This window comes from Strigops habroptila, chromosome 10 (assembly GCF_004027225.2).
Source record: "Strigops habroptila isolate Jane chromosome 10, bStrHab1.2.pri, whole genome shotgun sequence".
NCBI lineage: Eukaryota > Metazoa > Chordata > Aves > Psittaciformes > Psittacidae > Strigops > Strigops habroptila.
Window position 1 is genome coordinate 1,863,636 of NC_046359.1, and position 23,863 is coordinate 1,887,498.

The window sequence follows — 23,863 nt, forward strand, 5'->3', positions numbered from 1 at the left end:
TTTTAATTCCTGTAGTAATTCCAAAGGTCAGTAAGATTCAGGGATTCCATGTAGCTCATTGCTGCTCTTTCAGTCTATAAGCAGTTAGTTGCTTGGGCCTGCCAGACAAACAGCAGGTTATTGAGAGATATATATATATATATGTAGGTCAAATATTTGTGTTTGATTATTGCCTAAAATACATATTGGCTGCTTTCCCCTAAATAACTCATTGCAGTTTTAGTTTCAAATATTGCACCTTTTTGTTGGTACTAGCCTGAGCTTCAATACAGAGTATCTGTGATCACATCAGCACAAAAATGTAAATTTTTTTCAAAAACTGAAAACCAAAATACTTCTTGTAGGAACAATGCCAACAGCAGCTCAAGCTTGTTCAGGATTCAGTCAGAACATGCCAAGTTCACAAATCTTACGAGCAGGTCTTCTCCAAAGGTTTTAGAGAACATTGTGGGAAAAGTGAAATCATACATAGCCAACAGAGGGAATTGGTGTTCTTATGCTTCACCTTTCTTCTGATAAATGTGCTGCAATACTATCCAGCGATTTAGATCATTTACTCCTACTGTAACAGCATAAAATCACATTCAGGCAGATTCCGCATTATTAACCTTTCCCTTACACTCCTGCAGTTCCCCAGCTAGTTCTTGGTCCAACTGGAAAAGTCGTAGCAATGTTACACACATATGGACATGATGTGGCTGGCTGGCTAGCTGGGTGGGTTCCCCCCCCCCCCATTGTTTGACCAGGCTCAGAGCAGTCCTGAATAACATTAAAGCATTGCCTCTGACAGCTCAGAGTGCTTTGCCACAGGTGTAGTTTCCCGCGAGGACTCTGGGTCTGAATGCTGAGAAGAGAATAGACGTCCTTTTCCGTCCTTGACAAGAAAAGGGCATCACTCAGTGGAGGGTTTATTTAACAGCTTGATTGTATCCATGGAGTAATATCAAACAGTAAATTGTTAGTAAGAAATAAGTTTAGCAGGGGATGCTACCTCTACAGTGCCCAGTATTAAGCTGTCAAAATCATCCCTGAAATATGCCTCCTTCTGTGATGAGGAGTTACAAGTGGGTTATAATTCACCATGTGTTTCTGAATGCAGCGATACACCAGAGAAAGACAGCCTGCTGCAGCACGTGATGTGGGAGTGGAGAAACTACCGAATGAGGAAAGCTAGGAGAAATTACTTTTCACGGCATTAGGGAGTCACGTTTCAAACTTGGCTTATAATTGTATGTGCTTTACCTGTCTCTGAAATTCTCCTACATATATTAATGTTACAGCAGTCTATATGAACAAGATGGGCAGTATGCCAAAGGGGGTTGTAATTTTCAAGTACCTCCATATTGTTACTGGAGAGGAGAGGAGGAGATCCACTAACAGTGTAATTATGTGGCAATTCCAAGAAAATTGATTATTATTAACTTTTTATGATCACACTAACAAAGTCAATGATCCAAGATGAAATAGCAAAAATTAGTGCTTGAACAATATTCAGCAACAAGATATCATCAGGTGAGAGTGGCTGTATCCGAAACCAGATAATTCCTGAAACTGAAATGGCCATCTCCCACCAATTATAACGATGGATGTGCTCTGTTAAAGCCTGATCCACTTTAATGGGGGACTCCCAGGATGAGAGGCCACGTAAGTATGCAATGACACATACAGTATCGAGAAGTGGGTGGGTGTTTATTCTAAATACCCACATCACTGGGGTATTTGCACCTTTAACCAACAGAGAGAATTACAGGTAGTGAATACAGATCAGTTTCTTCAAGTTGGTTATTGCTTTAACAAAATCTTTTGTCACTTTTTCTACCATCCGTCTTCAGTCCCCCAAACACAGCATGGAGACTGGATACCTGCATAGTCAGAACTATCATTTCCCAGCCATGTCTTCCCCTTTGAGGCTCCATGGTTTTATAAATAAGAATTAAAAACACTTCTCTGTGCTGCGAGAAGGCTTTTCTAAAAGGAGAGCAAGTTGCTGCAATACAATAGCGTAATATTTTTTAAGGTTATAATAATAAAGTAGGGGAAAGAGAATAATCATTATTGCTCTTTCTTGTAATTAGTTTGCTTTCCGATATCCCACACTGCAACTAGAACATTATTCAAGAACACCCATCACAGTGCTTAACAAGATTTAATGTACATTTATTCTTAACATGTGGAACATATAAAGATTTTATACTGAATAAATGAAATTCATTAAGCCAGAGGAAAAGGAGGAATTTACATCAAGTTTTTTCTTTTTTAACTACATTATCTTGAAATACAAATGCAGATTCTTGTCACTGAAAAATCTTTGAAGTTGTGTTTCTTCTTTTTTTTTTTTCCTGTATATATTTTTTTTGTCTGTAGACTGGTAACCATTTTCTTAAATCAATCCATACGTAACCATTTCCACACCTTGATTTATAAAGCAAATTGTGATCGGCTGCTCTCCCGAAATAGAGCATGACTTTATACATACAGAAACTTGTACATTACCCTCAGTTGTTGGTTTTCTGTGTTGGGTTTTTTCCTTTTTCTTTTTTTTTTTTTTTAATTGTTTTTTGGAGATATGGCCCAAATGAAAGGAAAAATAATTCTACCATCACGTTGTAGATACCACATCATGAAAAAGAAACTAAAAACTTTGTACTAAAAAAAAAAAAAAAAAAAAAGAGGGTATGTTTAATGTACAACTTCTATATACATCACGGCCCGTAGGCAATAAAAAAATATTTTAAAAAATGATTAAAGGAATTGTGAAGAACTGTCATTGTGGAAGGTCAAAAAAACAGATGTAGACAAGACAGTTCTGGTGAGGAAGCAATTGATGTTTATCATCAGGTTTTGCTGAAAAATCTTTTCACTTGACTTTTTTTGTTTTGTTTTGCTCCTAGCCTAATGTAACCATTTCTCCTGAGGAGAAACCAGTATCGTTTTGTATTCTGACTACTGACTGACACCCTCCTTGATCCCCTACACCTACATCACTAGAATCTTCTATTGCACAGAGCTTTGGGTGATGGTATACAAGTTTTTTTTTATTTTTTCCTTATTTGAAAAAATAAAACACACAGGAACTTGGTACGTTGGTTATTTTTCACCTTTTTGTTTCAAAGTGGTGAGATTTTTTTTTCCATCATACAATGGTTTGCCATAACATTTTTTTTAAAAAGTCACTAGTTCGCTTCCCAAAAAATATGCAATACAAACATGGAAAAGAACATTGAAAAGGATAATCTATGGAAAAAAAAAAAAGTGTGACCTTTGAATGTACTAGACAGCAACTTTGGTTAAAAAAAAATAAAATAAAAAGATGTACTTATACACATAGACAGCAAATATTAATTTCATAACTGTTCAAATTAATAATTTCTTTAATTCCCAATTGGTAAATAGTGAATGGGGCAGAGGAGCAAAGATTCTTTTTTTTCCTTCTTCCTACGTTGGATAAACAAGAACAGAAAACAGCCAGTTATATGTGACCCTCTAATCTCCACTCACACATGCTTGGCTTCTCACTTATGTCATAACTGCCCAATCTGAAAAAGTACATCACAGATGACAGATGCAACCAGAGAGTTCAGGACAGCAGATATTGAGATATCCAGCAAACGACCCTCGTGCAAAAGGAACTCTGAGCGGTTCTCGTCCACTCTAGCCATAGCCAGCAAGGCCTTGGCTGCCCTGCACATCATGTCTACGCTAGGTGGCTCCAGAGGTGGAGGCTGCATGTGCATGAGGTTATGCTGGCTCTGCTGGTACTGGGCCATAGTGACCCCATCCTCCAGGAAGCTTATCAAGTTTCCGATGCTTCCCTTCTGCACAGCTATTGCCCTTGCTGCTAATGTGTCCCCCTGGGCAAGGTTCGATAAGAGCGCCATGGACATTTCTCGGCAGACCGGGTTTTTGCGGTCCCCAACGTACCTAACTAAAGTAGCGTAGAGTTTCTCCTGACGACTGAATGGGGGGGTGGCCAAGATAAGGTCCACATTATTGTCCTGGATACTGAGCTTACACAGGGTCTCCAGCACAAGTCTCTGAGGCGAAAGAACTGAGTTGGGCCCCACGGTTGGAAAAGGATCCTGTGCCTCTGCAGACGGGCACACCATCCAGTGCAGCAAGCCATCCAAAATTGGCAAACAGATGCTTTCTGTGTAAGCAGACAAGTCTAGCTGCCCAGAAATGTTGGCTAATGTGACCAATGTATTATCCCTCAAGACCTCGAGGCAGTCCCACCACCACTCATCCTTGCTGCAGGCCACCCCTTTGTCCTCCTCTTCCTCTTTCTCGTAAGTCTGCGGTGCTCGCTTTCTTTCTGGATGCTCATGGTGAAGAAGGATCAACTTTCCCAGGATCAGCACCAAGCCTGGATGTTTGGACATTTCGGTGTCATTGCCAGGCACAAAAGACAAGCTACGGACGATATTTGACACACAGATGCAGCGTTTGGCCAAGGAGTCCTGCCAGTGAGTTATGGTGCATAGAGGAGTCTCATCCCGGCTCCTTGGCTCATCCTCTAGCAGTTTAATATTCCGATGACTTTTGGCTTGATGGATCCCAAAGGGAAATTTACTGCTTTCTGTTTGGGAACCAGAATTTGAGTCTTCAGGCAATGCTCCTGGCCGAGCTGAGAGGACGTCGTCAATGGTGGCTGTTATACTTTTTTCTTGTTGTTCCTCAGATTCACCTTTCCCCTCTAGGTCCTTCTTTTTGCTTGGAGAGTTCAAGGGAGGAGGGGCTTTCCTGCGCGGAGGAATCTCCATCTTGCTTTCAAAGTGAGTCTGGATATGCTCAGTTGTGTCCCCACCACCAAGCTGCCAGTGGAGAAGTCCACTATCAAATTCCTGAACACGTCCAAGTTTGTCAGATCGGTCAACAACAAATAGATTATTTTTCTTTACAATCTTTATTGGCAGCTTGTCGAATTTACTGGCTTGTTTTGGCCTCTCACTTGGATCAGCAATGGCACCAGGAGTGGAAAAAACAATGCTCTTTTCTTCCCCTTCTACCTTTTCATCCTCCCCTTCCTCCTCATCTTCATCAAAATAGTCAATACATTCGTCGTTCTCCTCTTTTCCAGTATCCTCTGCCAAGGACTGGCTATCATCCTTCTTGGCTGCTTTGTGATCAAGTGCTTTGTGACCTGGATCTCCCACTTCATATTCCATAAGGATTCCAAAAATGTCAATCAGGCATTTTCTAAAATATTCTACTAAAAGCTCAAGAAATCCAGACAACTGAGGGGAGAAGAAAGAACATAAAAATCAGATAAAAGGAATTTTATTAGGAACATTGATGCATACACCTGCGCATATTTCCCTCCTCCTGCTGTGGACTTGTGGCTAGGTCCTGCATGGCAGAACTTAATCAAAGGAAATTCTAGCATCCGTCCCAACAGTATGGAGTGTCAAACCATCATGGCTCCATTTGCGTAAACTGTAACAGCTGTTGGAAGTACAGAACTTTATTCATATGTCTCCTTTAAGCTACAGTAGGCACCTACCCTAGCTGTTCTATCCTCTTGGAAGTGGCTGCCATTCTTCATGTTCCGCATAGAGTACTGAAGTTTCTAACCCACATAGTTTTTCTGATTTGTACTTTTATTGGATGCCTGAAATTTACAATTCTTCCTCTCTTCCTTTGTCTCTCAGTCTCTAAAACCAACTGTCCTGTAGGAACCCACAGTTCAGGGTCTAGGTACCGACATCCTGGATTAATACCCCATCTCTATTGGAATAGTTCTATTTTTGCCTGGCAATACTTAAAAATTGTTACTGGAGCCTGGTGCTTTAAGTCACCCTTCAGAAACAGTTTTCTTTTAGGTTTAATCCTCTTAATTAACTTGTAATCACTTTCTTACGGAAAGGCAGCAATTGGACTTGGTATTAATTTACCCTCAGTGGCTTTATTATTAAAAGTTCTTTGCCGTTATGATGTATTCAGCCCTATGTCTGGCTTTTAATGTGGTGGTGGTGTTTAAAATCGTGGGCTAATAGGTTTTCAGCAAAATGTATCCTTTAGTCTGTTCTGTACTCTCTTAACGACTGCCAAACCCTCGAAGAATTAAGAACAAACTGATGCTTATGAACTGCAGGAATTATCAGTCATCATACAGAGTCCTGACTGCCACTGGAAATAGAGTCCAAGGTAAAAGTAACAAAAAACCTGTGTTTAAAATATGCCTCGTATTCTGTGCAACTTGCACAGGGTGCATTAATGCTATTTCTAACAGAATTTAGAGGAGGTTCACCTCACTTAACTTCAAACACCTGCAACAGTTAGACACCTAACCTAATTGTCTAGATTCCTTTTATAATCAATGGTCTTTTACAGGCCATTTCTAGGGTATGATTCATCTGACCTATTTTAAATCTCTACTTCAGGGTGAGATGAATCATGCTATAGATATCCCTAGTTCTAAAGTTAGGTGGGATGAAATGTACCATTTGTGTCAGTATTTAAAAAAAAAGGTCATTATATTTAAAAAAAGATGAGTTACACTATTAGTAACAAAGGAATGAATGGAGCAGAGAAACTGAATATTTAATTTGTACAAATTTTAGATGATGTGCACTATCAGCATGTCATCTATTACTACCACCCCACAGGTCAATGGTTAGAGCAGGGCTGAAAAGTGCTGGGACGCAGTGAGGCAAAGCACACACTGTTAAATCCTGTGTTACTTGCATCCTGTGGACGGACAGTGGATTTTAGCCTTTATATTGCCCATCTGATATTTCTGTGCAAACTTAATTTATGGAAGAAGAAACCAAACAGAAAATAAGCACTTCAAAAAATCCCACAGCCTAGTATGGAACTTCAGAATAAGACAAGGAGTCACCAAAAGACAACTTCAAAACCATTTTAAATAGTTTTGCAAAGCCTATTATGGAAACACAAGATGACTAACATGCTACTGTTTTCTGGGATTGTCTTTGTACTACCATGAGAGTGAATTTACCCATTAGTCTTCTGGCAGTGCTAAAATTCCTACATTCCTACATGCTCCTTTCTACAAGAGATACCATTCTTTCAGGCTCATTATTTCCCCTATTTGACCTAAAGCTATCTCTTATTGCTCACTGTTACCAATCATAAAAAAGAGAAGTTTCACAATATTCGATTTTATGTTAATTATAATAAATTTTAAAGGACTTCGCGTCTTATCTTATTTCAGTTATACAGGTATCTTATTTCAGTTTTCCTTCCTTGGAAAGCTGTGAAGCAAACTGCTTTGCCACCTACCTGAGAGAGGTTGAAAGTAGCAACAGTGCTGTCATCATACAGAAGAATATTAATAGTGTCTAGCGCCCAGGTACTTTCGGCCAAAAGACCAGATTTAAGAGACATCATCACTCTCCAGGCCTCAGGAGTTACTGGAGGAAGAAAGGAGGAGAAGTAAAACAGTATTAGTGCATCCTTGGAGACCGTTAATGACTTCTGAAAGATTAAACTGTGACATTCTGAGGATGCAGAATTTAAATGAAATAGTTACTAAAACACAGGTTAAGACCTGCTTTCGCCACTTAGTCCTGTTTGGTTTTAATGTAACTGCTGCTCAGCCTTAACACTGGAGAGTACCTTAACAGGGCCATTCTTCCTGACTTTGCTGAAGCCGAAATAATCGTACAAGCTTAGAGAAGCTGACAAAACCAAATAATTGGTAAATAAGGGCCGAATACTCTGTTAGGAGTCTGGGAACTTGAAGCGTGAGAACTCGAATGTATGAAATTGAACAGGAACTCAGGAAGATACTTGGGAAAGAATGGGGAGAAACAAACATGACAAATAATATGGAACGCATAAATGAGCCACTCAGGGGAGGCATAGACTATAACTACACAGCGTAACAGCATGAGCTTCCATGGAACACAAACACAGAAAGCTTTGCTCTGCTAAATTCTGTACTGGTGATTTAACAGACATTCTGAAAGACATTTCAACACATATCATTTCGAAGTCTGAGGCAAGCTTCATTTTTAATGCATTTCTGGAGACCTCAGGTCTCCGTATAAAATATTGCTTTCATTTCATGTCAGATTGTCTGGGATGAGTTCTACCTATCATCCTCACCAATGCATATGTTATTACATTTCTATTGAAGACAATCACATTATAGTTACTAAAGTTAACTATTTGTCAAAAGAAAGTGTAAAATCAAAATTGAAGTTCCTTTCTCCCAACCTGTTTTGGCATTTGGCTTTTGTTTTGATTCTTACCAATATCTTTTGAGGTAATCTTTCGTCTTGGTTTTAAGACTGGTTGGGATGCTTCTACAGAGCCTGGAGGGAAGGTAATTTCTCGCCTTATTGGTGGTGGCTGGGGTGGAGGTCCTGTGACCTGTGACACTGGAACTGTGGGTATAACCTTTTGCATCTTCATGGAGGGTAGAAAAGGAGACTTGCTTGGAGACATACGGTTTTCCAAAGAGCGCTGGAAGGATGCTGGACTTGGAGCTCTAGAGATGTGGTTTGGCATAGAGGGTGGCGTCTGGTAGGATGACTGAGGAGGTCTAGTGATAGGCTGCATGGAGGCTGAGGATGACATATAAGAAGGCTGACGTTGGTTGACATGAGAAGGCCACTGACTCTCGTGGTTTATCCTCTGGTCAGGTACCATCATATCATCAGTGCGATTCATCCCTGGATATGGTGGGGCCTGTGCAGGGCCTCCTGGACCTTGCCTATTCTGGTAAGGGTAAGGCATATCATTTCGTGTTGGCCACATGTTCTGCTGAGGACCTTCGCTGGAGGATGATGACTGCATGGGGCCACCAATCATCTGGGGAGGTATTCCATGCTGCTGCATTTGTCCTGGGCCCTGCATCCTCTCCCTGTTATATGGATACGGATACTGTCCCTGCATGGGCCTCCTGTCAGGCCCCGTGTAAGCGTTGCTGTACTGGTTATACATTTCCTGTTGCTGGTTGCCATACTGCATGTTATACATATCCCCTTCATGGCGCTTGGCTGGAGGCCCATACATGCCATCCATGTGTCGCTTGTAGTTCTGAAAAAAAAAATAAAATAATGTGGAGAGAAGACGTGTCACTTTTACTCCATGCACAATACAGATATATTGGCTGAAAGCTCACTTAAAAAGCTGAAGGCGCTTAGTCTGTGCTAGGGGTTCATGCTGATTCCAGAGCCAGGCACACAGTGCTGTGGTTAGGCTTGATCCAATGGTTTCTTTTTAAGTCTCTGTTTAGCTGCGCTTATAACTTAATACTAAAAAGAAACTTATCCTTGGGCTAAATTTTCTTATGCTTGCTCTCATTTCCTCCCTTTTCCTTCCCTTTCCTTTCCTTTCTGTCAGATTAAATTCCACTGGTCATTTCAGACAGGCATGAAAAGGCAATGGTCCTCACCAACTAAAATATTTTCACTTCTTTTTTATGCTTGGTCTACTAAGAAAAAAAATCTTAAAAAAATTCAAAACCACTCAGTGAATCTTTTCAAGACAGAAGCACTGAGTAAACTCTTAAAATAATAAGGTATGCTTCAAGCATGCATGTCTGAAATGCTGGATCTTAGAACAGGGCATAGGCTACACAGTAAATTTATTAGTAGCAGAAAACATTCTGTGGCATCTGCTACTCTGTGTAATTCCCAGGAACACGGTCCTGTTTGGGCAACCATCCCTCTTCCCAAATCATCCTAATCACATTTAATTTACTGTGTGATTATTACAGCAAATGGTCACATCCAAATGTACTGTTCCAGTTTATGCAGGTTCTTACCCTGCTGATCGTAATGAATGAAGCAATGTAACTAACAGCTGCCACCTATGGTCTATTCCCTCTTTGTTTCTCACGCTCTCAAGTGGGGAATGTTGTGTGAAGTGAGCTGTTTTTAAATCACACAAGCTGTACGTATTTATGTTTAAGATGGCAGAACTAAAAAAGATGTTGCAGTTTGAGGGGAAGGTGGTAAGGTCTGCAATGGTCCTTCGTTCCTGTGGGAGTTTGTTCCACAGTTCAAACCACACTGAGTGCTCTGAAGCAAAAAATGTGAATTAAATGGGTGATTCTTGAATATATGATCTATGGCAAATTCAAAGTTACAGCTCCCCCGGAAACTGTAGCTCAGTCGCACTGCACAATGTATACTAATGTACTGGAGTTAAGATCAGATAAAATTCTGTACGTATTCAATATGGGTCAGTTAAAACAGCTCTGGGATTCATAAACTCATCTTCCAACTTTGGTGCACATAAAACCACAACTACTGTATTGAATTAAAGTATTCATTTTTTTCCTTAAACTTGCTATAGAGCTGTCTGGCTATCTGAGAAATACCTATTTTCAGCCTTACATAAACTACTTGCTGTAGTAAATTTCACCCTTGGGGCCAATATATACATTAAAAACTGACTTGGCAGTTGCCACACCTAAAAAGGTGGTGTTTGTTTTGCCACAGTGACTCAGTGCTTAAAGTAGACACTGGGAATGAAGCATGTGCCTTTTTAAAAGCTGTTCAGCACTTCTGTATATGTAGTGGCAACATGCCTAATGGTGCCTAAGGCTGAGGACAGCGATGCACCTGAACCCCCCCTTCTGTGTAAAGGTTTGGCAAGAGGCTGTGGCTGCACAATGTGTCTCTCTCCACCGGAGATGTAGAATTCTGAGACCTCACAGAAGACAAAAAACCACCAACACTGGTCACCTGCTGCCTAATAGCTCTTGGGGTTATGAGCATGTGGTACAGGAATTGAAAAACCTGGCTCAAAGTGCTTCATTAGCCCTAGGAGTGGGGGAGTGCTCCAAGCACCTTCATCCCAGATCATTCCCTAACCTTCAGGTTGTAGATAAAGATTCGAAAGGGCCTTTTTTTTTTTCTTCACATTCTTCCTGTACTACTATAAAGTGAGATTTAGGAAATTGAAAATAAGCTAGTGGCAACCTAATCTCCAGCTAAATGAAGAAGTGGAATCCTCTGGGAGTGGGAGGGAGAGGCTGAGGCCAGCCAGGATCTTTGCCCTTAATTCTTCACTGCTTTTTTGCATTAATGCATTCTGCATTCCAGAGTCATTGTAAAAGGCATATAAACAGCATTAAGGACAGGGCCAAATATATTTTTACAAATTCTAGCTGTCTCCGTGCTTAAATGAACATGTAGTAAATATATTCCCTGCATACGTTAGCATGGAATATCACAAACTGTTCTGTTACAGATCTTTGCAATTTCCCCACTAAATCACCTAGACTGCTAGCATATGCTCATCATAAAGAACAACAAAACAGTTTTTTGATTATGCTATTTTAGAGATGTTATGAACCACAGAGATAAGAAATTCTGAAACTGGAATTTATACACATTTTCAGTGCAGTGCAAACTAAGAACTCCTCCTTTAGTGGTGTCCCTTACCCCACCCCCTAAATTTCCTAGTATACCTCTGTCCCAAGCCGAAAAGGACTATCTGACATTGGCTAAAAACTTGCTTACATTTCAATTTTTATATTGTAAGGAGATGCTTTCTATTTTGGAAGCTAACTTCAATTCTAATTATTGTATGACTAGAAATCAATAACATGCAGGATGAAACTCTGATCCTGTTGAAGTCAGTGTAGTTTTGCTATTGACTGCTAGGATGGGGTTCTGCCTGCAAGGTATTAATGTTACACCTAACAAAAACCCCTTATTAATTAATAAAATTTGTATTTGCAAAGTTACATGGTTAGGATGACTGGAATGCACAAATGGTTAAACTATTTCTAACATTAATAATGTTCTCTCTCATGTATTTGTACCATATTATTACTGGAGACAACATGTGGGGAATATGCCATCTGATCCGTAGTAAAGATAGGTATCTCCTATCACCTACCACAGCACTGGAAATAATTGAGAATACTGCGCATTTTACCTTGTTCCAGTTTTCTTTTGGGTTCGCTTGGCTGTATGACATTACGTTAAGACCCTTCAACCTGCCAGCCAAGCAGCTTTCCTGTTTGTTTCTGGAATTGAGGCAGCATTACTTTACTATCCTACGAATTAGACTTTCCCAGTCTGCTGGTTATTAACTTGGGACAATCACTTGATACACATCCAAAGCCACAGAACATCTGTTAAAATTTACACTCTTCCAGTGTAATGAACACATTTTCCTATAGTTGCACATATGCTGCTTATCCATATGGGTTGTGATTTTGACCAGAACTACAGTGCTCCTCTGTGCTAAAAGACATGTATTGTACAGACAAATATTTGAATGTATACAGAATTTTGGGGTAACATTTGTTAAACAAATGTTACAAATATAGCTGTTTCCCCCTCTCCTACCTGCTGCTGTGGATACATTCCAGGTTGATGTCCTCCATATGGTGGCTGTCCTGAGGGAGGTCCTTGTCCTGGATACTGCTGCCCATATGGTTCATGCCTAAAATGAAGCATTCAAATCAACACTTAGAGCTGTGGGAATTTCCGAGACACCAGGAAAAGCAAAGTGCTCTGATGATCCTGCACCTTGAAGGTATTTGCCATTTGGAACCAAGGTGAAGGTACAGTGTGGTATAGTCCTGAGCCTGATGTAATAAGCTCTGCTGGAGCTGTTAGTGGGAGAGAGGAGATAAAGCAGATAGAAGAAAGGAGAAGCAGTGAAGATGCAAGGGAGATTTAAAGGTAGTAGTCATGAATGGGAACAGGGTATTGTCAGCAAAGAGGTAAGACAGGCTGCTGCAGCGCCGGGAACGCATCTTAGGTGGAATGGTATCTTATGTGCAGCTCAAAATTCTTGTGTTTTAATGAGAATTACCAAGCAAGTCACCAAGCAAGCTACTTTTTGGATTATTTAAGAATATGATCAATAGTTAACTGCTGATTTAAAGTGAAAGTATTATTTTAGTCTGATGATAGTGACAGAAAGTGAGTACAAATTTAATTACAATATGTAACATTTAAATACATCATTGCTGAGTAAAAAAAATACTTATAATTTTGCTAATGTTCATGTTATTTTTAATTGAAGCTACATATTGAAGCATACACATGAGAGGTAGAGCTGTGCTGCACTTGGAAACTTACCTGTGGCCTTTAAGACCTCTGAGGAGCACTACAGTGCAACTGCAATATTTTTAGCACCTCTGAATGAAATTTAGGTTGCTGAAATGAAGTACTTGGAAAGTATTAAGACTGATAAATACCAGTTGTACTGCAGACCACAACGTCAGTAATTCCTCTCTGTACGCTCACTACCAGTGAGAACACATCTACAATTTGAGTACAATTACGGAAGCAATGTATCACAGGGAGTCAGAGAAACAGAGGACTGGAGAACATGACATGTTAAAAGAACTAATGAGACTTCCAAAAGCATAGAAAACTCACATTTTTTGAGAGTTGACCAGAGTGAAAGCAATAGCTGTTCAGTATCTCCTAAACTATGATGAGGATGGAGAGAAATTACCTAATGCCAGTTAAAAACCCGATACAACTGATGGGAATTGTCTACAGTTGTCCAAGATGGTACATGCAATAATATAAAACTAAGAAAAGTACATGTATGAAATACATAAGGGAACGCTGTCTAAATGTTCAATTTGTTAGCCACAGAATAACCACAAGCCAGGTGAAGTTGTGGAAACTTCAGAACTGATGTCATTTAATGATGCTCTGGAGATCTTGGGCCTATAAAATATGTTCTAGTTCAGTGTTGGCAGGGAGATACAAAACTAACTCCTTATCTAATCTCCGATTCTACAGCTACAGAAAGTCAACAGATTCACCCACGTCTCTGCCACTCCAAGAAGCTGAACCAATGGTAAAACCCTGAATAAGAACAGGCAAAACACACCAAGAGGCCACATATTCTGCCTATGTGCTCTCACAGAGGCTGGTAGCACTTGTTAGCTGGTTATTGTAGATACTACAGAGAAATCAGTGTTCACCTTTGCTGGCCAGAGTAACGATTAGGAGAGTACATGCTTGGGTCACTGAAGGCACCATGTTGCTTTGACCAGGTGGTCCCATACTGCCTTCAGGACCCAGCCCATGATCCAACCTAAAAAATGACAAAGGAAACCTCATTCTGTAAAAAGCACTTACTCTCCAAAATTGCCAACAAAATAAGACACGCCCCTTAAAGAAAACGTTCTCTTGACTTATCGCCTTACTCTCACTGACTCCCCAGCAATGTGACCTGTTGAACAACTTGATTATACTTGTGTTACTCTACACATCTACTACTTCAAACTACTGACTGAAAACTACTCCACTGTTAGACTCAAAAGACACACACTGCACCACTTTGGCTACCATCTGGAAACAGGAACTGAAGCTAAAGTACACAGCCTAATGAAAGTAAAAGTAGAAACACAGCCAGAGCTGCAAAACCTACTGGAATACTTAATGTAATCCAAACACTGCCAAACCATTCTGCTTGCCAGAATTTTACCAATTTTTTTTTTTTTTACCCAAAAGACTTTCCTGGGATAAACAAAAGAGGAACAAATTCATTTTGTGTACTTCACTGACAGACAAACCTATGAGGGTCCTGATAGACACACTGCAAGACTGGTGCCCCTACAACTCAGACAACAGACTCCAGACTCTCCAAAGGGAATTCACTAACAGACCACAAACCAGACGTATTTAGACTGTGCATTTTGGTTCTCATAAAATGCTCACCAACAGCTGGTTAGGTGAAAACATGGCCAGAAGACTAACTCAAGTGCTAGTTTTTGCCATCACAGCCCAGCCCAGCCGCCAGCTCAAGGCAGCTGTCAAACACACCCACATGCTGATCTGCTGCAGCTTGAATGACTTCTAAGGTGTGACAATTCCTCCTTATTACTTCCTGTGCACAGCTAAGACTCAGTCATTACCAGTGGTTTGACTCCCAGTGATTTAGTAAGATGCTGTAGGAAATGTAAGCCGCTATGTTCTCTGCAAGGTGCAATGGGAAAATGTGAAGGAGAGAGAGAGGATCATTTTTGCCAGTGGTCTTTGCTTTTTCCTGAAGATTGACTCACCTCCTGTCATAGCCACTTCCATAAGAGAACTGCTGTCGCTGGCTCATGCTCATGTTGGACATTGCTCCAGATGGACTCTGGTTATACATATCTTGTATTCCACTGTTAGGCATTTGTCCAGGGGTCATGAAAGGCTCATTGCTTCCAGGCACTGCAACAGTAAGGGAAATTAAACATATTATTCTGGGTGCTTGAAGATATCTATTAAATGATGTATTTTCAAATAAGGTTCAAATCCATAATACTGCCAAGGAGAATTAGCTGCTATCTGACAAGCTCTCCAAAGTCTGATGAAAACACATGATGCAGCACCACTACCAAGATGATGGTTATAATAGTAAGCAGCTGCAAGCGAGGAAAGTAATCTCGTCCTACGGAACTGAACTCATCAGGCACCAGGCAGCTTCTTCCCTGTGGTCTTCACAGCTGAAGATCAACTTGCTCTTGTTCTTTTCACCCCAAACAATGCTTAAATATGAATGAAAACACAAACCTTACAAAACAGACTAAAGCAAATCTCCTAGTCTGGATTACAAAACTGTCAGAATCAGGCTCTTTTTTTCCCATAAAGCCCGCACACACACATGTATACCATAATTTAATTATGGAAAACATACTGTATCCTAATGTAGCTTATTGAACAGGATGGGCATATTCTATGGGTCTAAGAAAAGGCACGTTGACCACTATTATCGGATATAAATCCCCAAGCAAATACAGGAAGAGACTCTATCCTTTAGTCCCTCATTGTAGATACTGAACAGAGACATTTCTATTTTGACAGGATAAATGTATGACAAAGTGCAATAAACCCACTTAATCTTACACGGATATAAAACCTAAAGTGAATCTAAGGCAGAGAGGGTTTTCCCTTCCTCCAACTGTGTTATGCTAGTATCCACAGCCCAGGTGAAAGGATTTAAAGGGAAGCTTTAAAAAAATTGACATCAGGTGAACTATCTCTTTCAAAGCATCTCCCCACTTCATCACATATATTTCTTCCCCTGATTTCTGGACCTCTTCTTCCCATTTCTCCCTTTTGCTCCCTTTCAGTTTCCACTTTCTTAATTTCATCTCCTCCATCTGCTCTTCTCTTTGCAACATTGTGAACCCTACTTGTGTTCTTTCCACCCACTTTCCTGTATAAGAGGCATGCAAGATTGATTCATTTTAAGCACATTTTACAATATCCATCTGTAGGTTAAGTGGCAAAAAGGACAAGAGTCAGGTTTGACATTAATTTTTGCTTTCTAAAAATAAACGTTGAGTGTGTTTATTACCTTCTGTCAGGGCCTGTTCAAGTGAGAAAAAAATTAGCTTTCCTATTCTGAAAATATGTAAACCAAGACAGCATTAGGAGACTGGCTCAGTTCCGCACCGTGAATTCCAAGTTCAGCCCTACTACAACCAGGCATGTTCCTTCACCACTTCACATTCTAACACTGAAGTCCATCATCAGATTTGCAGGGTGGCTAACCACCTTCAAGAAACATATGGCACTGCACAAAACCTAACCCTATGAATTTATGCCATTTCCTGAAATGTATTCCTACAAGCGTTTTTAGGATTCTGGTAAGCCTCAAATAAACAGTGTGACTCTGAGAGAGGAAAATATGACCAGACCAGAACAAAACACAATTGTGCTACACCTCTCTTTTTGCTACAAGGATATCATTTTACCAATTGCAAAATCAGTAAAGAAGCTCATTCTGACAACTAGAACATCTTGATTACATAGAAGTAGGGAAGAATACGTAAGCTCCCACGAAGAAAATACCTTTTCTCATTCCACCGAAAGGATCTTTATTCGGCTCATATGGCATCCTTCCCATCATATCTGGCATGTTTATTCCCTGCTGGTATGGTGCATTTGGCGTCATGGAGTTTCGCTTTGGGAATGCTGAATCACTTACATCAGAAAAGGGATCATGCACACTGACTGCGCTGTTTCTAGCAGATGAGAAAAAGGAGACATTAATATCATCATCTATTCATAAGAATTGTGAAAACAGACTGGACTATTATACACCTAGGCCATGACGCTGTGGCAGTGATCAGTGCAGGATACATCTGAGGAAGATGCAAAATACTTTCACAATGGACAATCATTTAAAAAATCTACCCATTTTTTCCCCAAGCTTATCTGGCTACTTACCTTAGAGAACCCCTAAAGGGTTTTAATCTAATTCAGCTGTGTGTGTTCCTGTTACTCATAGAAAAGTCTAAATATTTCTGAAATTTCACTAAGCTGTTTTGCTGTTTTTTAAATAGTGAAAGAAAACTCAATCTGAATTAAAGATTACTAAAAAAGGTTCTTGTTAGCCTTTCTGAAGTATCACAGATGGAGAAAGAAAGAACCTAAGTATGTTTGGAGTGACTGTACATAGTTCAGAGCTTGGCTACATTCCTGCTGAAGTCAACAAGAACTTTTTTTGTTGGACTTCAGTGGGATAAGAATCCTTAATGAATGGTGAGAAGGCTTCACTTCAAATTAAGCCTGTGTCTGTGACTTACAGGACACAGAACTGAAAGGGTTCTCTTAGTCCATCCAGCTGAATCCTCTGCTATCTCAACAACTGTTATTATATATGCTTTTCATAATTCGAATTTAAGTCACACCTTAAAACCACACATTCCTCCTTCCTGAGCATGAATGTCTGGACCTCTATAGCAGAGGAGTACAGGGCACACAAGGACAGGAAGGCTGTGGTTCTAAGCCGCTGCTGCTGGGTTCCACCTTCCTCTGCACTCTTCACATATTCACGTGCACCCCTTTGCACAGGTGCTTGTCTGATCCTTCTCTGGCATTTAGAAAGCTAATGCAGCTCCTACTCCTTCTTCCCCTTCCTTCTCTCCCTGCCAAAAAGACATAATTTTCTGCCACTTTTGAGACTCTGACTAGTTCTCCACAGCATCAGATGAGTGCCCTAACAGTTGGGAAAGACTAGCTTAAACTGTTGTAGAACTACAGCCCGACTGAAAATGAGACAAAGCTCTTTTCATACCTGCCACCCTGCATAGGTGTCATCTGTCCATGAGGTGTTGATGCTGGTGTTGGGGGCTTCAAATCGCCTGGCACTTCTGTCATGGAATTACTACCAGTAGACTGTGGAGTCTGTGGGCCTTGCAAGGAACCAGAATTTGCTGGAAAATTAAAGAAACAGGAAATATTAAAAGGTAGCAGCCAAATTCCTGTGGAAATAATAATTGTCAAGTAGAGAAACTGGTTCTTTCACCCATAAGTCTGCTTATAACATGCATCTCAGTACTTTAGAACTTCCCCAAAATCCTCTGATACCAGAATATGCTGTGCAGTAATAGCCATCATCTTTCCTGGAACCATGAATTTAATCTGCTGCCTGAAGCAACATGAATAGAAATCATCTACATGAAGGATCATTTAAATCAGAGGTCAGAGACAGATACAAAGTTAACTGTCTATAGTTTACAACAGAGTAAATGAAGGTTGTTCTTTGGCACAGCTTCTTTACATAATCACTATCACAACACATACGTTTAGAAGGCAAATTTCAAGCAGAAGCTTCTCCTCACAAATTTAAACTGCTATAATAATATAAATTCATCATTTCATTTACCACTAAAGGCAGACATCGCCATGGTGAAACACAGCAAATGATTAGTGGCACACTGCAACCCTATGCCATCTTTGAGGCAGCATGGCAAAAGATTGGATTTAAGAAAAAGCAAAAGGCAATCTGGGATAACAAGAAAGTGATCACTGAAAGTAGAATCTGGGCAGGAGGCTACAGCTAACACTCCTAATAAAACTGAAAAAATAGCAATGGACATCTGCAGTTAAGGTCATTGTAGAGCATATGTAACAAGACCAGGTCAATTCTGCAAAGCATCTATTTCATCTGCAAAATCTTCTATGTTGAGATCTCAGAGTACTTGCACTATTGTCCTCCTTCACCATGGTAAATAGCTCTATTCTTGATATGATAAGCGTAGAAAAGCTTGTACTGTTTTATTCCAATGAGACTGAGCAGTAATAAGGGCATTAGATGATACATCAAATAAACTAATGATAAAATAAATCCGGACCAGTCTTTTAAAGTAGACACTGAAGTTACCATTTTCATATAACTACTGAGGAGAAATACTCCCAACCCCAAAGACCTGAGGTAGCAGTTTTCTTACTTAGAAGGTGGTTAAGGGGGAATTAGTAACAACGTTTAAGCCTTGGATCTAACTGGCCTTGCCACAGAAATTCTACCTGGGGAGAACTTGTAAGAAAGATTCAAATCCTTAGATGCAATTGGGAAAAAAAAAAATACCAAGAGGAAAAAAATCACACATCTAATAGGCTCAGAAAGCCATGGCTTTGGCTTGAGAGGTCCTTCATTTTTATGAACTGTCATGTAGGCATTTTATAGTGCCTGACTATCTACATTCAACAACCAATTAACAAAACTTTATAAATTACTGTTAGAGGGAAAATTGGAACAAGCAGTATGGTCTTTTCTTCTGTATGTGAAAGAGAGAGTAGTTTATAATTGACTCAGAATCCTAGAACACTCATCATCTTGACAGGCAGAGCTTGTTTTTAACTGAAGAACACCTTTTTTATATGTGTTTCATTTATATCTGTGACACATGTTCCACTATCTGGAAATCAGTCTCAGTAGCAAGTGCATATGTAAAATCCACATTGTGTAGACCACATTGTTCTAGTCCTCAGCTTTCCAAGGCATGTTTGGAATATGCTCACATAGTAATGAGGTTCAAAAAAAGTTTAAGTAAAGCTCTCTGATTGCATTAATATAGTAACAACAATTGCAACAACTAATGCTACAGTGACTGAAGGCTTTAGTGCTGTAATAAAACAAATCCGTATGATAAAAAAAAAAGTAAAATCATGTTCACATAAAGTGAGCCCTTTGTACATATGACCCCTGCATGAGCCAGGATCATTCTCCTGCCCTTGAGCTTTAAACACATTTCTAGATTACTTCTAAAAAGCTTGAAAGCATTTCTGAGTTAAGCCACATGTTGCACATACCATCTTGTTAGATTAGAACGATGTAAGTAAACATCTCAGTGTACCCATATACTTACCGTAAAATATGATACCGCCTAAACCCTGTGTATTTCTCTTATGGTGGGCTATTAAGCAGCAATTAACTTCTTTCCTATCCTAGCTGTGCTGGGTAGTGTTGTAGGTTATGGTGGTTATGGTTATTTTTCCCCTGCCTCTTTCTAAATGACTAAACCAAATGTAAAAATGGAAGGCAAATGCTATCGTGAGAAGTGCAATTTCTGGTACTGCTACCATTGAGCCAGGGAGACGTATACAGAATAGGGACTGCAAGCGTGTCAATCTCTCGATTGGGTCGTCAGCTACCGAGAAGAGCCCAAATGTTAATATGCCCTACAAGAAACTGCCATATACGCTGAGGCCATTGAATAGTTCACCTTTATTTCAGAAATAACATAAATGTAGATAGCACATTCCTTGAGAAAGAATAAGGTAAGTGTGTACTCTTAATGGTTACTGTTAGCAAAGCAGATACAATCTTTAAACCAACTTAACTTTCTCTTCTGGGATGTGATTTTCAGTACCTTTGCCAAGCTTCAGTCAATTCCCCTCAAGCTAATTTTGTTTTCACAATTTTCAGCTGTAACTGGCCAGCTTTTTCTAAAAATATGCCTTTGAAAATATATAGTCCTCTTCTGTTGTCCCCAAAAGAGAAACAGTTTTCTGTGAGTCAAGTATATATTTGGTCCCCTTTTTCACACACAGCAGCAGTGGTCCCTTCATTGTTTGAAGAACAGACTTGGTGGTAAATGCTGGGAATGTGCCTGTGACAGGGAAAGTACTCTTGCTGTTCCAGTGTTTATCTTGATTTGGTTAGATAAATGTGAAAAAATATCTGTTTCTATGTGGAGATTATTAACTTGCTATACATTTACTGCTTGGTTCTCTGAACATCCTATTTCTACTTATTTCAGGCTGCGGGTACACAGGACTCTCACTGTAATTCAGCTCCTGGGTTGATCTGGGCAGTCTTGAATGTGGAGCTGAGCATGAGAACCTACAGCCAGGAGGCTACCCTGCACAAGCTCTCATGGTTACAACTGGAGGGAGGTGGTAAGCAGAGGCAGGGTAACAGGGTTTCTTACGTTGTGAATTTTTTGGTAGCCCGGTTCCTCCCCTGTAGAATGGGAATCATACTACTTTCCCTCTCAGAGGAGTATTGCAAAGGCTGACTAGCGCTTGTTAAAGCCCTCAAATACATCTGTAGTGAAGACGAGAAAAACCAAGGAGCAAACTGAAATCTCTGTTTGAGTCTGGCTGAAAACTGTGGCACAAGTGAGGATAACACGGAATGCTGAATAGTCCCTCATTCACTGAGCACTGTTTACTCCATGCACTGAATGACATAAACATTGCATGGAAAATTTTTCAATGTGACTGTGTAATTAAGAGTGTATTGAACTGTATATGCACAAGGAAACATAATTAAGGTTGCAATGATTATATCTCACTTTTGGCATTTCCTATCTTTTAAGCACTTGACTTTGCATCAAAGCAATACACTTCAAACAGTTTTTGGATAAGAGCATGTGCACACAGGTACCTGCATGCACACACATTAAATGCAAACTAGCTACGTTTTCTCACACATACATTTTACACACATTGCTATTAGCAATGTTTTCTGGTTAAAGAATATGAAAACAACTCTCTTCTCTGCAAGAAAGTACCATATGCCTTTTTCATATTTTACCTTAAATTTTACATTTGCTAAGCTGCTCACTGAAATTTCTACACTATCCTTGCAGGGGTTTTATGATGCTGGATGTTTAATTTTGATTGTGGACATCCTGGAATAGAAACGTTATCTTTAGAAGTGCTTCATAAGCTTCAGTATTAAACAAAGAACTAAGAAGGAAGACAAACAACAATGTTCTTTCAGAGCAGGTAATCTCTGCTTACATGATTCTGCAGCTGATTTAGGGATGCCCAGGAAAAGACTTGCGTATACATAGCTACTGAATTCTTCATCCCACATCCACATCTAAGCGACACCCGTCTTTCAAGTGTCATAACAGATTTGTAAGAATATGCTTTTAACAACAGAAAATCCATCCAAAATGAAATAAGATGAACATCTTTGTCAGTGAGAAGGTGAGGTCCTACAAACTCTTCCACAGTTCACTCAATGGCACACGTTATTCTCAGCAGCATGAAATTATAGCACCCCCATGGCTTCTTCCTTGCACAGCCTGCACACAAAGCCTACTTTTCCTGAAAGTACTGCTTTCAGGAAAGACTCTTTATTTACCAGAACAGAATATGCAGTTAAAAAAAAAAAAAAAAAAAGTCTTTCTCTTGCCAGCATTTTTTTTCCCTTCAGGAAAAAAAAAAAAAGGGGAAAAGAAGAATGCAGCCTCTTAAAACTCCATTAATATGAGGCCTGACATGCTCTCTAGGATATCCCTACCTTTTGCCAGAAGCTACAAATGTATACTCTAAAGTAAACAATGGAAAGGTTACTGAAGGTTAAGTACATTCACATACTTCAGAGTGAACAGCCAGCCACCACGCTGGGAAGATAATTTACACAGCACGAACCCAGTGCCCCAGTTAGGCTGGGCTGGGGGCTGCTTGCTGCAGCAGGGCCCCCCTGGGTGGGCACCTCTCTCTGTCCCCCCTTCCACCCTTCCCGACCCCTCGCCCATCCATCTTCCATGGGGATTCCCTGGCTGGCCTCATGACACGCTCCATGACATCACCTGCCTGCTAATAATAGCACTTCAGTCAGCCACCCGCCAGCAGAGAGGATGGGTTTGGTTACAGATGCACTCACTGAATGGCTGTGTCGTGTGGTGCTGTGTCGTGTCCCCCCCACCATCCCCCTCCCCAAGTCTTGTTTCTCTGCTGCCAAGGAAACGCAGGGAACACATGCTCTTGGCGTGCTCTCGCTCCCTCTTTCCAACACAGGCACACAATTTTCCAGGTTTGCTGTAACGAAATCTCCGCTGACATCAGGGCCAGCTGCTGAGTGTTACTCAGAAGCATCCTCAGCTGCACCACTGTGGCCATTCTGTTCATTCAGTACAGGATAAACACTCAGCCTGTAATTTTGAGAGTCATGCATACATAACCACATACTGCAGCTAAGAATCTACAGTGCCAGAATACAGCAATGGAAAATAACTCCTTCATGCTGATGCTCTTTTGAAATTTGTTCTCTGGCACCCATTAGTGCTTAGTGTAATGCCCTCCAGAATTCTTTTCAATTTAGAACTTGCCACATAATTTGTGCATATTTTAGTCAGAACTATCAAACACGCATGACAGGAAGAGCATTTTGTCTTTGCACCCACTTCTGGAAAGCACTGAGGTCCTAGAAAGATCTTATGAAGATCTACAATGCCTCTCTCTCTTTAAGGGGTTTTCTGCGCTTCAAGAGAGCAGTCAGCAGTTGACATGGACCTCGCCATGGACCCAATAACCAGGACATAAGGCCAACAGGCATCCTCTAATAGCTAGCCTGTGACCAGGCATCTGCTTCTGGTCTTCACTGCTGACAGCATTACCTGACCCAGACAGATTTAAGCTATAATATGAAGGCCTCAGCCTACAACAACACGTCTCCAACTTGCATAGCCTCTAGAGCAGTGCAAGCCACCTTAAAACACATTCAGGCCCGCATGTCTCCCTGGCAGCTCTAAGAACACACCACTGCCTCGCAGTTCCATGCATTTGACTCACACATCACACCCTTTCCCTGACTGGGTTCTTCTATAGCAATCTCCCTGCTACAGTTGTTGCGCTGCGTTTCCTAGTACTGCTATGACTACATTCTAAAGATCTTCTGTAAAGCAGTCACACAACCACCCCTTGGATGTGAGACATCTGTTAGGACT

At 40.4% G+C, this 23,863-nt stretch overlaps 1 protein-coding gene across 7 annotated transcripts in view; it reads right to left on the reverse strand.

Moving 5' to 3' along the window:
* Positions 1-1,670: 1,670 nt before the first annotated feature.
* Positions 1,671-23,863, reverse strand: part of ARID1B (AT-rich interaction domain 1B) — a 330,667-nt gene continuing 308,474 nt past the window's right edge. For 6 of the 7 annotated variants that reach the window (XM_030499913.1, XM_030499915.1, XM_030499911.1 and 3 more), the window contains 7 exons: positions 17,971-18,109; positions 16,743-16,915; positions 14,966-15,116; positions 12,279-12,375; positions 8,217-9,006; positions 7,243-7,373; positions 1,673-5,234 (listed from right to left, as the gene is read on the reverse strand). In XM_030499913.1, coding sequence (XP_030355773.1) covers positions 3,522-5,234; positions 7,243-7,373; positions 8,217-9,006; positions 12,279-12,375; positions 14,966-15,116; positions 16,743-16,915; positions 17,971-18,109 — 3,194 coding nt within the window. In that variant the 3' untranslated portion in view covers positions 1,673-3,521. Of the gene's footprint in view, positions 5,235-7,242; positions 7,374-8,216; positions 9,007-12,278; positions 12,376-14,965; positions 15,117-16,742; positions 16,916-17,970; positions 18,110-23,863 lie in introns of all 7 variants that reach the window. The other variant, XM_030499916.1, reaches the window with a different exon arrangement.